The following is a 15,274-nucleotide window of genomic DNA, read 5'->3' on the forward strand; positions in this document are numbered from 1 at the left end:
TTTTGCTCAGTAGGGGAGTTAAGAGTTATGGCGAATAAGCAGGTAGGTGGAGATGAGTTCATGGTCAGATCAGCTGTGATCTTACTGAATGGTGGAGCAGGCTCGACGGGCCAGATGACCTACTCCTGCTCCTATTTCTTATGCCCTTATGAGATCGCACAATGATGCCTTATCAAGTCAAGTCACTTTTTATTGTCATTTCCACCATAACTGCTGGTACAGTACATAGTAAAAATGAGACGACGTTTTTTCAGGACCATGGTGTTACATGACACAGTACAAAAACTAGACTGAGCTACGTAAAAAACAACATAGGAAGAAACTACACTAGACTACAGATCTTATTGCTCCAGTGACGTGGGTTGAATGCTGACCTCTGGTGATATCTCTGTGGAATTTGTATGAGTTTCCCTCGCCCCCACACCCACCCCCGCTGCTTGTGTTTCCTTACTTTCACAAAGACCTGATGACATGATTCTGTCCCTTCCTCTGTTAGTTCAAATCATGTAAATTAAACGATATGGTCTCTGCATTCATTCCTACCTCCCAGGTCAGAGTCTAATCACTTGTCCTTTTCTTACGGTATTTCCATGAAACACTCAGCTCCTTTTCTATCTGTGCTGTTTTATTTAAAACAGATGGAACTCAACAATCAACCTTCAGGTAAAATGGCATTATCCACTGCCACCATTCATTATCCAGTTTTCTGGCATGGAAAACATTTTCAAATGAGTCCCTGCTGAATTCATAGTTAGATAACTATTACAACAGCAGTGAACAGAATAATCACAGAAATGTCAGGCAATCCCTCAGGTCTCCAGAAAAATTCTTTCAGATTCTCTCTCTGAAATCCAGTATATTGATTTTAGCCTGGCTGATTATTTTACTTTAGATGAACATTTTGAACCAGTTAGTGAAAAGGATCAAACAAATGGGCCCACGTAATGAAACACAAGGGAGCTTGTAATATTATAGCATGTAGTATTATAGCCTTGAGCCCAAGCTTGGGAATTGGTACAGAAGAGGTTTACCAGGGTGCTGTCTGGTTTAGAGGATGTAAGCTAGAAGGGAGGTTGGACAAACTGGAGTTGTTCTCTCTGGAGTGATGGAGTGAGGGGAGGCTTACAAAATGATAAGAGGCATAGATAGACAGCCAGTGTCTTTTTGCAGGGTTAGAATGTCTAATGATGGAGGGCATGCATTGAAGGTAAGAAGGAGTAGATAGAACACGGAACAGTACAGCACAGGAATGGGCACATCAGCCCATGATGTTGAGTTGAACTAGCCAAAAAAGAAAGTTTTAAAAAGCAATAACGAATCCCTCCTATGTACACAATGTCCTTATTCCTCCACCTTCCCTTATATTCATGTGCCTATCTAAATGTTCGAAGTGAATTCAAAGATGTGCGGGTCAGTTTTTTTTAACACTGACTGATGGGTGTCTGGAATGTGATGATAGTGGAGGGAAATATGATAGAGTTATTTAAAAGTCTCTTAGTCAGGTACATTAATGTGCAGAAAATGGAAGGATACAGGCATTGAGATGGGATTAGTTTAGTTAGAGGTTTAATTAGTTTGGCACAATATTGTGGGCAAAAGGGCATCTTCCTGAGCTGTTTCATGTTCATTGTTCTATTAGGCTTTAATTATGGAAAAACTATCAAGGTATTGTTAATGAAATGCAGAAATGCAGAGATTTCCACCAATAAAACATTTTTTTAAAATATCTTGGTATAAATTACATCTACTTGTGTGGTCAGATCGCACTTGGCATGTTGTGCATAGTCCTGGTTGCCACGCAGATGACAACCAGGAGGATGTTACCAAGTTCGAGGACGTGCAGAAAAGATTCACGAGGATGTTGCCTGGCCTGGATGATCTGAACGATATCATCCGGTACTGCTATCCCCAGAGCAAAGGATGCTGAGCTGTGACCTCATGGAGAATTATAAAATTCTGATGGGACTAGATTGGCTAGATAGTCATGGTGTTTTTCTCTGGGTAGAGGAGTCTAAACATAGACATCAGAGATGTAATGTGAACTGTTTTTAACTTGGAAGGTAGTGGGTAAATGGAACAAGTTGCTGGAGGGAATGGTAGAGGCAAATGGACTGCTACATGGATAAGAAATGTTTAGAGCTGGGGTTCCCAACCTTTTTTATGCCATGGACCCTTATCATTAACCATTGGGTCCACAGACTTCAGTTTGGGAACCCCGGTTTACAGTGATTTGGGCAAAATGCACCCCTGAGTTTAGAGATAGGCTTCCTGGTCAGCATCGACTTGCCGGGCTGAAGGGTCTGTTTCTTGCTGTGTAACTATGAATCTACACATCATGAAGTATTAGTTGCTATAAAAATAGACAATACTGTAAACACTCAGCACTTACGTTGCAGCCACAGAAACAGTTCTGGCAAAAGGTCACTGATCTGACATGTGGACTATTTCATTTTATCCACTGTGACCTGCTGAGTGTTTCTAGAATTTTGTTTTGTTTTTCATATTTTCAGCATCAGAAGTATTTTTATTTTCAAACTTTTATTCTGTTCCTCTAAGCTCTGGATGATTTCAAATCACTCAATGTGTTTAATGACAGGACGTTTCACTCGTCATTTGAATATACTGTCCATTGATTCCTTTGATGATGATACCATGATGACAATTTTTACTTCAATTGCGGACTGGCATTTTTCAAAAGGATTTGAAAACACATTTCTGCGGTAAGGATCAACCAAAATCAATGTAACTAGATGTTGAAATTTTCATATGTGGATTGATGACAGATAATCTACACCTGGTCACAGCCCACATTTTTGACCCTTGTTATTCCCTTCAACCCGTGCCCTGCATCACAATAATCACATCCTTAGTTCTGTTACATTGAGGCAGGATTTCCTCCTGCCTCAGCCTATCTCATGCTGAAACACTTAATTGTTTCTTTTGCAGGCATACCTGTCATCACCACCCACTCACACCATTGCTCATCTCACCTTTCTTATAGCCAATTCTGTCAAACTGCTGTGGAGCTAAGTCTTGTTCTACACTTGCAGTATTCCTCTTTCTATCATATATCCCCTCAAGCTGAGCCCATTTTGGCCGTGTGCTCTATTTCCTGTTCCCATGTCACTGTCATTAATCTACTGATCACTCACCTATCTCTCCAGACTCCTACAATGGTTCACAGGATTCTTTTTCTTCATTTATTATAACCTTCAAATTGCCATTCACATTCCTCACCTTCACTCCTCATTCCATGTCCAGTACTTTCTTTTTCCTCCAAAGTCATGAAACGCCTGCTCATTTTCACCAAAGTTACTTGTTTTAATTCCTCCAATCCCCCTATCAGCTGTACTGGTCAGCTAGATACTCTAATATACAGTAACAAACCACAACAAATTCAGAGCAGATCAAATTATTGGCATGTTTATTACTTGCAAGGGAAAGTCTACCTCCTTACATTATGTCGTTGGTAGGTAACTTCAATCTTACAGCTCAAAACAAAAACAAAATCTGTTTACACAGTCCAGTAATTCAACTTCGAAGTTGTTCTGTCCCATAATTGCATTCCTCCCTTATCTGTATCCATCACCTTTGTTTTTAATCAGTTCATTTGTCTTTTGAGGCTTCTCCCCCATCCCCAAACACGTTAGCTATGTCCTGTTTTTCTCTGTTGTCTAAACACTCTCTGCCATAAACATACCCTCTGCTATAAATCACATACCCTTCTTGTAAGCCTCCACCTGAACCAGCAAAGCACTCTGGGATCACAGAGGTTCCATCTTGTCACACTACAGCTTGCAAAAAGTTATAACTTCATAAAGGCTGCAGGGTTACAGACATATTTCCATATCATAATTGCTTGGAATGTTTAATTTCAAGGTAATTTATGGAATCCTATGAGACAATGGCAATCTACTGTGTACTTCTTCATTCTATTCAACCCATCTACAACTTGTGATATGTTAACAGTGTAGTTTTTCTGTTTCCATACAGCTGAATGGAAACACACTTAGTTCCTTTCTTAGTCTTCATCTATAGCCAATGCATCATACAGCATCTTCTTTCCCATTCATGCCCCATATGTGCTCCTCCTTGCTAATGGCTCCTGAATATACAATGCGACTCTGTGGAATACCACCTCTGCTTCTGTTGACCATACACTGTACTCGCTCCACTCATTCAGTAGCACTGTCACCTCTACTTCAGAAAGTTCCAGGTTCAAGCCCTAACCTAGAGATCTGAGCACAAAAACATCGGACTGACATTTCTATGAAGTATGAGCAAGTGTTACCATTACTGGAGGTGCCACGGTCCACGCAGTGTTAAGCCAAGACCATTTCCACTTTCCACAGACAGAAAGAAAAAAAAAATTCCACTTCCGCAGAAGATGATACGGATTAGCACAGTCCCTGACATCTAGCCATCAACCAACATGAGTGGTTCACTGTCTTTTTGCTGTTTGTGGGCGCTTGTGCTAACATTGGTGTCACTTTTTTTTATTACAGTAGTAACTGCTTTTTAACAGCAGCACACACAAAATGCTGCCATAACTCAGTTGGTCAGGTAGTATCCATGGAAATGAATAAACAGTTGACATTTTGGACCAAGACCTTTTATCGGAACTGGAAAGGAAGGGGGAAGAAGACAGAATAAGAAGATGGGGGAGGGAGAGGAAGGAGAGGCTAGAATGTGACAGGTGAAGCCAGGTGGGAGGTGGAGGGGGGGGTGGGAGATGAAGTAAGAAGATGAGAGATAATGTGGAAAAGGCAAAGGGCAGGAGAGGAAGGAATCTGATAGGAGAGGAGAGTGAATCATGGGAGAAAGGGAAAGGGGAGAGACACCAGGGAGATGTGATAGGCAGCTGAGGAGGGGAGGTTAAAGGCAAAAGTGGGGAAATGGTCTTTTGGTTTTAAATGAAGAAGGGAGAAGGGGAAAATTACTGGAAGTTGGAGAAATTGATGTTCATGCCATCAGGTTGGAGGCTACTTAGCTGGAATATGAGGTGTTGCTCCTCCAAACTGAGTGTGGCCTCATCATGGCAGAAGAGGAGGCCATGGTCTGACATGTTATAAAGGGAACAGAGATAGGAATTAAAGTGGTTGTCACTGGGAAAGTTTGCTTTTTGTGGATCATGCTGAGTTGCTCATCAAAGTAGTCTTCACCAGATCTCACCAGTGTCAAGGAGGCAGCACAAGGAGCTCTGGATAGGGTAGATGACCTGGAAGGACTGTTTGGGGCTCTGAATGGAGGCGAGGGAAGAGGCTGGTGTAGTAATTCTGCCATTTGCAGGGTTAAGTGCGGGAGGGAGATTAGTGCAGAGGGATGAATGAACAAGGGAATCATGGAGGGGGCGATCACTGTGGAAGGCGTTCATGGGGTGGGGGGAATGAAGTAAAGATGTGTTTGTTGGTAAAGCCCCTTTAACGGTGGCAGAAGGTGTTGAGAATGAAGTGTTCGATGCAGAGGTTCATGGGGTGGTAGGTGAAGACAAGAGGAACCCTACCCCTGTTAAGGTGGAAGAAAGATGGGGTGAGCTTAGATGTCCAAGAAATGAAGGAGATGCGTGTGAGGGCAGAATCAATGGTGGAAGAAGAGAAACCCCACTCCTTTGAAGAAGGAGGACATCTCTGATGTCCTAGAAAGAAAAGCCTCACCCTGGGAACAGATACGGCGAATACAAAGGAACTCAGAAAAGGGAAAGGTATTTTTACAAGAGGCAGAGTGGGAAGAGGTCTAGTCAAGATAGCCAGGGTTTATAAAAAGTATCAGTAGATCGAGAGAGGGGAGAGAGCTGTCTTAAATGGACCAAGTGAATTTAAGGGCAGGATGGAAGTTGGAGGCAAAGTTGATGAAATTGAGGAACTCAGCATGGGTGCGTGAAGGAGCACCAATGCAGTTATCAATATAGCGCAGGAAGAATTGGGGAGTATTACGGGGAAAGGCCTGGAACATAGACTATTTCTCATAGCCAACAAAAAGGCAGACATAGCTGGTGTCCATGGCTACCACTTGAGTTTGGAGAACTCAATACTTCATGAATTTTTTTTTTCAGTATTTAATTTCTGTTAAGGGATTTGGTATGTCCTGAAAAGGACTTGAAAGATGATATAGTTAGTCTTTGTACACTCAGTGACCACTTTATTAGGTACAGGAGGTATATTTCTGGTCTTCTGCTGCTGTAGCCCATCCAGTTCAAGGTTTGTATTCAGAGGTTTGTATTCAGTTGTGTATTCAGAGGTGCTCTTCTGCACACCACTGTTGTAACGCCTGGTTATTTGTGTTATTTGCACCTTCCGGTCATCTTGAACCAGCCTGACCATTCTTTTCTGACCTCACTCAATAACAAGGTATTTCTGCCCACAGAACTGTCATTCACTGGATGTTTTTGGTTTCTTGCACCATTCTCTGTAAACTCTAAAGACTTGTGTGTAAAAATCCCAGTTTTTGAGATCCTCAAACCACTCCGTCTGGTACCAACAGTCATTTCATGGTCAAAGACATTTAGATCACATCTCTTTCCCATTCTGATGTTTGTCCTGAACAACAACTGAACCTCGACCACATCTGCATGCTTTAATGCATTGAGTTGCTGCTGATTAGATATTTGTATTAATGAGCAGGTGTGCTGATGTACCTATTTAAGTGGTCACTGAGTGCTGGGGGTCATTAAGCCTATTGAGTCCATGCTGATTGCCAAAAGAGTAATCCTATCAGTCCCATTTCTCCATCTTATTTCCGTGTCTCATGTCCCTATCTGCTCCCATTTGATTCTTTCAAGTCACTGGAGATTGGCAGCACCACCCATCCTCTGCAAATCTTTATTCTTTCATTGCCAGAATGCTTGTTGAATATAAGCAGATATTTTCTCAACTCATTATTGGGGGGTGAGGCTGTTGTCTTCAGTCCCTGTCACAAACTTTGTTTCCACTCCATGGCATCAATCTGAAACTGAACTAGATCACTCACATCCCTGACATTATATCCAACCTAGAGATTATGTCTGAATCACACATTGCACCATCTTGAAGACTACCAGTTTGAACCTCGGTAATGTCATCCGAGCTCTCTCATCTCAGCTCATCTGCTGCAGAGACAATTTTCTGTTTCTTCATTATCTCTATCTTTGGCTATTCTAATGCAGTACTCCTCAGAGTTGGGCAACGGAGCTTTAGACAACTTCATGTCCAACCTGTCATCAACTCAGTTATTGTTCTTACACTTGGCATGTATTAGCTTTTGGCTAAGGAATGCCTCTGATTTAATATCAAAACCTTTGTTTTCAAATCTCTCATTGCTATGGCCCTTTTCAAGATCTGAAATCACTTCTATTATTATATTCTAGCAGGATGTCTATAGTCTTCCAATTCTGCCCTAATGATTATCCCCAGATTTAATTATTCCACAATTGGAAACTTATTATTGCATACTAAAGTCTGGAACTCTCTTCTCAAACAGCTTTTCTCAGCAGTCTCACTTTCTTACTTTAAGATACTCTTTAAAGCAGGGGTCCCAACCTGGGGTCCACAAACCCCTTTCTTAATGTATTGGTCCATGGCGTAAAAAGTAGTTGCAAACCCTGTCTTTAGAGTCTTCTCCTTAGATCCACCGTCTGGTCATCTGGCTCAATATTAATGACTTCCTGTCGAATTAATTTTGATAATTTAGTGCATTTAAGCTATTGGGAGATCATTATCATCTCCTTCAGTGATAGTTTTCAGATTAATTTCTGACTCAATTTTAGTTCAAAATTTATTGTCATATGCACAAGTACTTGCACACACAGGTGCAATGGAAAACTTGCTTGCTGTAGCATCACAGGTGCATAACATCATCACATAAGCAGCTTTTACAAGAAAATCACAAATTATGCATTCTTTTACAAGAGAGAATGCAATTGGAGCAAACAAAAACAAATCTATTTCAGTGCAATGTGACAAAGGTGTCGTAGTGTTGCTAACTGTAGTAGTTAGGGGTTTTGCTGGTGGTTCAAAATGAAATGGTTGAAAGGAAATGGCTGTTCTTGAACTTGGTGGTGTGTGACTTCATGCTTCTTTTACCCCCGCCTGACGATAGCTGCGATAAGATGGTGTGGATGGTCACCCTAACCTTAACATTATGATGGTTTTTGAGACTTATTGTTGTTAAAGGTTCCATATAAATGCATGTTGTTAACCTTGTTTGTCTGGGAAGTTAATTTGTGATTTATATTTTTTGGCTGGGAATATGAATTTAATATTAAACTTAAGTTCCTTTATATTATAGATTGGGTAGGATCATGGTGCAAGCCACCATGGCAGTTTACAAGGCTGCAATAAGCAGTTTTCTTCCAACTCCTTCCAAATCCCATTATGTGTTCAATTTGCGAGACTACTCCCGGGTGATTCGAGGAGTGCTGTTATGCCCAAGCACACATCTGAAGGTGGGTGACAAAAGTTTATTCTAGAACTAAAATAGTAAGCGTGTTATGCCTCTTGAAATGGACGTGAGGAAAGTTCTTTTTGAAATAAACTTAATCCATCTTTATAATTACATATGGAGAGGATTATCTTGCATGCTTTATTTTTGCAAACTTTTTTCCCCATGATGCTTTTGGGGAAGTAACCATTTGATAACAGTTTGGAAGATTTGGAAGTTGATGATAAAGAAAAAGTTGCAATTCTTTCATCATTGCAAAATTATTGAACTAGTGAATACTCTAAATACTAAAGTTACACTTTATACTAATTCTTGCCAGAAATCAAGTCTTTAGATAATTCTGACACAAGATTGCACTCACAGAGTCTGAAGGTGTACATGTCCTCACCGACAATAAAATAACTGGGCCCAGAGCATGTCACTCTTACAACTCAAACAATCTTTTTATTTTACTTGTGCCCAAGGAGAACAGCATGGCCCCAGTCATCCACGTTGTTCTGAAGCCAGGACAGAAAACTGCTATTTTTATACAGAATTTGCTTATCGCTTACGGATATTGACCATTGGGTAAATTGTATATGTTTAAACTCCTTACTTGCCTGACTAGTTGCCATTCACAATAGAGGTGTTAAAAGTCAATCGAAACTAAGCTGAAAACTGATGATATTTTGAAGTTAGTAAAGGCATTGTCCCTTTGTTGTTTGGAGAGTTTCTCATCATTCATTTATTCCTGTCTCATTTGTCTCCTGCACCCCCTATTGTGTAAAGGGACACTATGTTTTAGGAAGACCTCTCTAAAAAAAAGTCTCACTATGGATGCCTCATTTGTCTGGCTTGAGCACATAATGTCACAGTCATCCCTTCGAATCTCGTTTGTAGTAAGCAGAGATATCTCCCACCTTCTCACTCCGGAAGTCTCACTCAACTACATCAGCCCCAGGATAGTAGTCCTGCCTGGACATTGCCTTTAATCCTTGCCTTGATGCAATTCCCATACTCCCTCCTCTTTGTCCTGTAGAGGCCAACATAAATCTTACTGAATTTCAATAGTGCAGAGTCTCTGAAACTCCGTGACACTTTCATCAGCGACAGTTGGCTGTTGATACCAGGGATGGACGTGTAACACTCCTGGTTAATAATGGCACAAGTACCACCTCTGTCAGACAAATAGAAAGTCTAGTGCTTGTTGATTCTGAAGGGCCACATTGCAGATTGCCAGCATTTCTGTGGTAATATCATTGATGGACTGGCTTGTGATGTGTGGTGCTAAGGTTGAATTATCGACCAGCTTCTCCAGCAATGCTGAGGCCATGTTAGTGCTTTCACTACCCAGTCTAGCCGGTTCGCTACAGTCCAGAAACACTCAGTCTACATAGTCCTTCGATAGCAGCCCCACACAGTGGGATGCAGGGAGAGAGTGGGCTGGTGGTACATCTATGGTACAACATAGGCCAGATAACAACAACCTCTCCATGGCTTTGGAGATCCCATTATAGAAGCGGTACCCCAGGCAACCAGTGGCCACATACCCAGTCAGAATCATGAATAGGATTCAGTGGGTCATCAGTAGTATAGACATTGCATGGGCTGTTACCCTGGAATACACTAGAACACTAGAATACTACAGCACAGTATAGGCCCTTCAGCCCTCAATGTTGTGTCAGATCAGTTCAGATTCAGTTTATTGTCATTTAGAAACCACAACTGCAATGCAGTTAAAAAATGAGACAACGTTCTTCCAGAATGATATCACAAAAGCATATGACAAAACAGACTACACTAGAAAATCCACATAACGTTTGGCAATCCCCAGTCCAGAGTCCGGAGAGGCTGCTGCGTATTAATATCGCACTACCGTCTTAGCGCATTCCCCAGAAAGGAGCTCCAAAACCACCAGACAAAACAAGACCAAAAACTAAAGCTACAAGACCTGCACAAAACCACATAGTTACAACAGTGCAAACAATAGCATAATTGATTAAAAAAAAAACAGATTATGTCACCAATATATTCCTTAAAAAAAAGTACTAAACCCACACTACCCCGTATTTTTCTTTCATCCATGTGCCTGTCCAGGAGGCTCTTAAAAACCCCTAATGTTTTAGCCTCCACCACCATCCCTGGCAAGTCATTCCAGGCACTCACAACCCTCTGTGTAAAAAAACTTACCCCTGATGTCTCCCCTAAACTTTCCTCCCTTAATTTTGTACATGTGCCCTCTGGTGTTTGCTATTGGTGCCCTGGGATACAGGTACTGACTATCCACCCTATCTATGCCTCTCATAATCTTGTAGACCTCTATCAAGTCCCCTCTCATCCTCCTACGTTTCAAAGAGAAAAGTCCCAGCTCTGCTAACCTTGCCTCATAAGACTTGTTTTCCAATCCAGGCAACATCCTGGTAAATCTCTGCACCCTCTCCATAGCTTCCACAGAAATGAACACAGTACTCTTAAGTATGGTCTCACCAGAGATTTGTAGAGTTGCAACGTGACCTCCCTACTCTTGAACGTAATCCCCCTGTTAATGAAGCCTAGCAACCCATAGGCCTTCTTCACTATCCTGTCAACCTGTGCAGCTACCTTGAGGGATGTATGGATTTGAACCCCAAGGTCCCTCTGTTCATCCACACTCTTAAGTAACCGACCATTAACCCTGTACTCAGCCTTCTGGTTTGTCCTTCCAAAATACATCACCTCACACTTATCCGGATTGAACTCCAGCTGCCACTTTTCTACCCAAATCTGCATCCTGTCTATATCCTCTTGTAACCTCTGACAACCTACAGCTCCATCCACAACTCCAATCTTCGTATCATCCGCAAACTTACTCACCCATCCTTCTGCCTCTTCATCCAGGTCATTTATAAAAATCACACAGATCAGGGGTCCCAGGACAGATCCTTGCGGCACTCCACTAGTCACTGACCTCCAGGCAGAACACTTTCCTTCCACTATTATCCTCTGCTATCTTCCTGTAAGCCAATTTTTTATCCAAACAGCCAAGGTTCCACTGATACCATGTCTCATGACTTTCTGGATGAGTCTCTCATGGGGGACCTTGTCAAATGCCTTGCTAAAATCCATGTAGATCACATGTACCACTCTACCCTCCTCAATTTCTTTTGTTACCTCTTCAAAAAACTCAATTAGGCTCATGAGGCACAACTTTCCCTTCACAAAGCCATGTTGACTATCCTTGAGTAGATTGTACTTCTCCAAATGTTCATAGATCCGATCCTTAAGAATCCTTTCCAGTAGTTTGCACACCACTGATGTAAGACTCACCGGTCTATAGTTCCCAGGATTCTCCCTATTAACTTTCTTAAACAAGGGAATTACAATTGCCATTCTCTAATCCTCCAGCACCTCCCCTGCAGCCAAAGTGGATTCAAAGATCATAGCTACTGCTTCAGCGATCTCCTCTCACTTCCCACAGCAACCTGGGCTAAATCACGTCTGACCCTGGGGATTTATCAATCTTGATATTTTTAAGAAGATCCAACACTTCTTCCTTAATCTCCACATTTTCCAGCACACAGGCCTGTTCTACTTTGACCTCACCCTGATCAAGGTCCTTTTCACTTGTGAATACTGAAGCAAAGTATTCACTTAGGACCTCCCAAACCTCCTCCACCTCCAGGCACATGTTGCCTTCTTTATCCTTTAGCAGCCCCACCTTCATTCTTGTCATTTCATCCTTCTGTTCTTCATGTACGCATAAAACCCCATTGGGGTTCTCCTTAATACTACATGCCAAGGCTTTCTCATGCCCCCTTCAAGCTCTCCTAAGTCCTTTCTTAAGCTCCTTCCTGGCTACCCTATATTTCTCATGAGCCCCTCCTGTTTCCCGCTTCTTATATCTAACATATGCTTCCTTCTTCCTCGTGGCGAGTTGCCTTATGTGTTTTGTCAGCCACGGTTCCCTTTTCCTACCATTTTTTCCTTGTCTCAGTGGGACAAACCTGTCCTGAAATCAACACAAGTGGTCCCTAAACTTCCTCCACATCACTTCTGTGCTTTCACCCTTGAACATCTGTTTCCAATTTACTCTTGCTAGTTCATGCCTCATCCCTTCATAGTTAGCCCTTCCCCAGTTAAGCACTTACCCATTTTGTCTGATTTTATCCTTTTCCATAGCTATGCTGAAGCTAAGGGGGTTGTGGTCACTCTCACCAAAATGCTCCCCCACTAAGAGGTCTGTCACCTGACCGGGTTCATTACCCAGAACTAGATCCAGTATGGCCTCTCCTTTCATCGGCCGGTCCACATACTGTGTCAGGAAACCTTCTTGAACACAACTGACAAATTCAGCCCCATCTATCCCCCTTGCACTCAGGAGGTGCCAGTCAATATGAGGGAAGTTGAAATCACCCATAACTACTACCCTGTATTTCCTGCACCATTCTAAAATCTGCCTGCTTATCTGCTCCTCGGTGTCTCGAGAGCTATTTGGGGGCCTATAGGCTACTCCCAGCACAGTGATTGATCCCTTCCTATTTCTGACTTCCACCCAGACCGACTCAGTGGACACTCCCTCTGCAGCGTCCTCCCTTTCTATAGCCGTGATACTATCCCTGACCAGTAATGCTACTGCCCCGCCTTTTCTATCTCCCATCCTATTCCTTTTAAAACACCTAAGCCTCGGTACCTGTATCAGCCAATCCTGCCCTTCCTCCAACCAAGTTTCATTAATGGCCGCAACATCATAGTTCCACGTATTGATCCATGCTCTAAGTTTATCCCCTTTATTCTTAATACTCCTAACATTGAAGTATACACATCTCAACCCCTCTAACTGGCTACATTTATGTTTTGTCCCCTGCCTGTCCTTTCTCACCAACTCAGAACACATAGCATCATGCCCTTGTCCTTCTACCCTAATCTCTGCACTCACATTCTGATTCCCACCCCCCCTGCCAAACTAGTTTAAACCCTCCCCAACAGGTCTGGCAAACCTGCCCGCTAGGATATTGGTCCCTTTCCAGTTCAGATGCAGCCTGTCCTTTTTGTAAAGGTCAGACCTTCCCCAGAAGAAATCCCAATGATCCAGAAATCTGAACCACTGCCCCCTGCACCAACTCTTCAGCCACGCATTCATCTGCCATAACTTCCTGTTCCTACCCTCTCTGTCTCATGGCACAGGCAGCAATCCCAAGAATACCACCCTTGAGGTCCTGCATTTTATCTTCTTTCCTAACTCCCTATATTCCTTCCTCAGGACTTCATCCCTACTCCTATCCACGTCATTGATCCCCACGTGGACCACGACATCTGGCTGCTCACCCTCTCTCCTGAGAATACCGAGGATTCAATCCGAGATATCGTGGACCCTAGCACCAGGGAGGCAACAGACTATCCGGAATTCTCAATCTTTCTCACAGAACCTCTTATCTGTCCCCCTAACTATCGAATCCCCTATCACTACTGCTTTCCTCTTTTCCCTCCTTCCTCTCTGAGCTGAGGGTCCAGTCTCAGTGCCAGAGACGCGACCACTACAACTTGTCCCTGATAGGTCATCCCCACCAACAGTATCCAAAACGGTATACTTATTATTGGTAGGAACGGCCACAGAGGTGCTCTGCTCTTTCTGTCTGTTCCCCTTCCCTCTCCTGACAGTCACCCAGTTACCTATCTCCTGACTTTTAGGGGTGACTATCTCCTTGAAACTCCGATTTATTACTGCCTTTGCCTCCTGAATGATCCAAAGTTCATCCAGCTCCGACTCCAGCCCCCTAACTGGGTTTGACAGGAGCTGCGGCTGGATGCACCTCTTACAGGTGTAGTCATCAGGGACAATTGTGCTCGCCCTGACTTCCCACACTCTACAGTCGGAACACTGGACTGCCCTATCTACTGCTTCCATTACCAACTTGTAAGTTAATTAAATTGATTAAATAAATTTACCCGGCCTTATCTCACAGGGAGCAAGCTTGTCCCCTGCCTCTTCTTGCCAAAACCTCTTGAGCCAAAGCCTCAAAGCTCCATCCCTTCACTGGCCCACTCACTCACTGGCCGCTCTGCTTGAGCTACCCCTCTTTTTATTTGTTTGAGCTTTTCAATTTTCAATTGCCCAATCAGCTGCTTTCTGCTGAGACTGAGCTATTCAAATCTTGATTGACTTGATTGCACAGTCCAACTGCCAAAACCTCTTGAGCCAAAGCCTCAAAGCTCCACTCCTTCCCTGGCCCACTCACTCACTGGCTGCTCTCCACTCTCGATGACAGTAACATACTTCACCCCTACCCCATGAAGCAGCTTCAAAGCAGGGGGTTATGCAGTCGTTGTAAGTAGGTTGAAACAGTTGCATTGACAAGAGTCGTTCCTATGGGCAGTGCAGACACTTACTCCCTTTACAGTTCTAATTTTGTTATCAAAGTAAAACACAGAACCAAACTCACTACAATCCAGGGATATAAATGTATTGGCAAGCCACCTTTTGAATGTATAGGCCCTCTCTAGAGCATGCCCAACAACTCGATCGGTTAGTATGCGTTGCAGGTTCTTAACTAAGGAGGAGTTAATTAGGGGTATTAGTGTCATGAGATACTACTGCATTTAGGTGGAAATTAGATGTTCAGATTACCCAAGATTTAAAATGCATAGTGATCACTTAAGGTGTCAAATAGCAAAGTTAGTTTACCATGTTTTATCAGAGTTCCGAAAAGGTGAGAAACTCACGTGGTTTCCGTAATTGCCCACTGTCATGTGTTAGTCCTAATGCATAACAAGACTCGGTGCAGTGGCTGCAAAGATACAGGCTTTTGTTATGGTAGGAAGGTTCAGCTGCTTGACAGAACAGGAGAAAAGCTAATTTTGCCACCTCAGCTACTATATCGGGTGCACACTGCATTTCCACTTG

The 15,274-nt window shown here is 42.8% G+C and overlaps 1 protein-coding gene across 1 annotated transcript in view; it reads left to right on the forward strand.

Moving 5' to 3' along the window:
• Positions 1-15,274, forward strand: part of dnah3 (dynein axonemal heavy chain 3) — a 156,707-nt gene that overhangs the window by 96,306 nt on the left and 45,127 nt on the right. The window contains exons 43-44 of the mRNA XM_059979325.1: positions 2,597-2,720; positions 8,263-8,419. Coding sequence (XP_059835308.1) covers positions 2,597-2,720; positions 8,263-8,419 — 281 coding nt within the window. The remainder of the gene's footprint in view (positions 1-2,596; positions 2,721-8,262; positions 8,420-15,274) is intronic.

The sequence above is a fragment of the Hypanus sabinus genome, chromosome 9 (genome assembly GCF_030144855.1).
Source record: "Hypanus sabinus isolate sHypSab1 chromosome 9, sHypSab1.hap1, whole genome shotgun sequence".
Taxonomy (NCBI): Eukaryota; Metazoa; Chordata; class Chondrichthyes; order Myliobatiformes; family Dasyatidae; genus Hypanus; species Hypanus sabinus.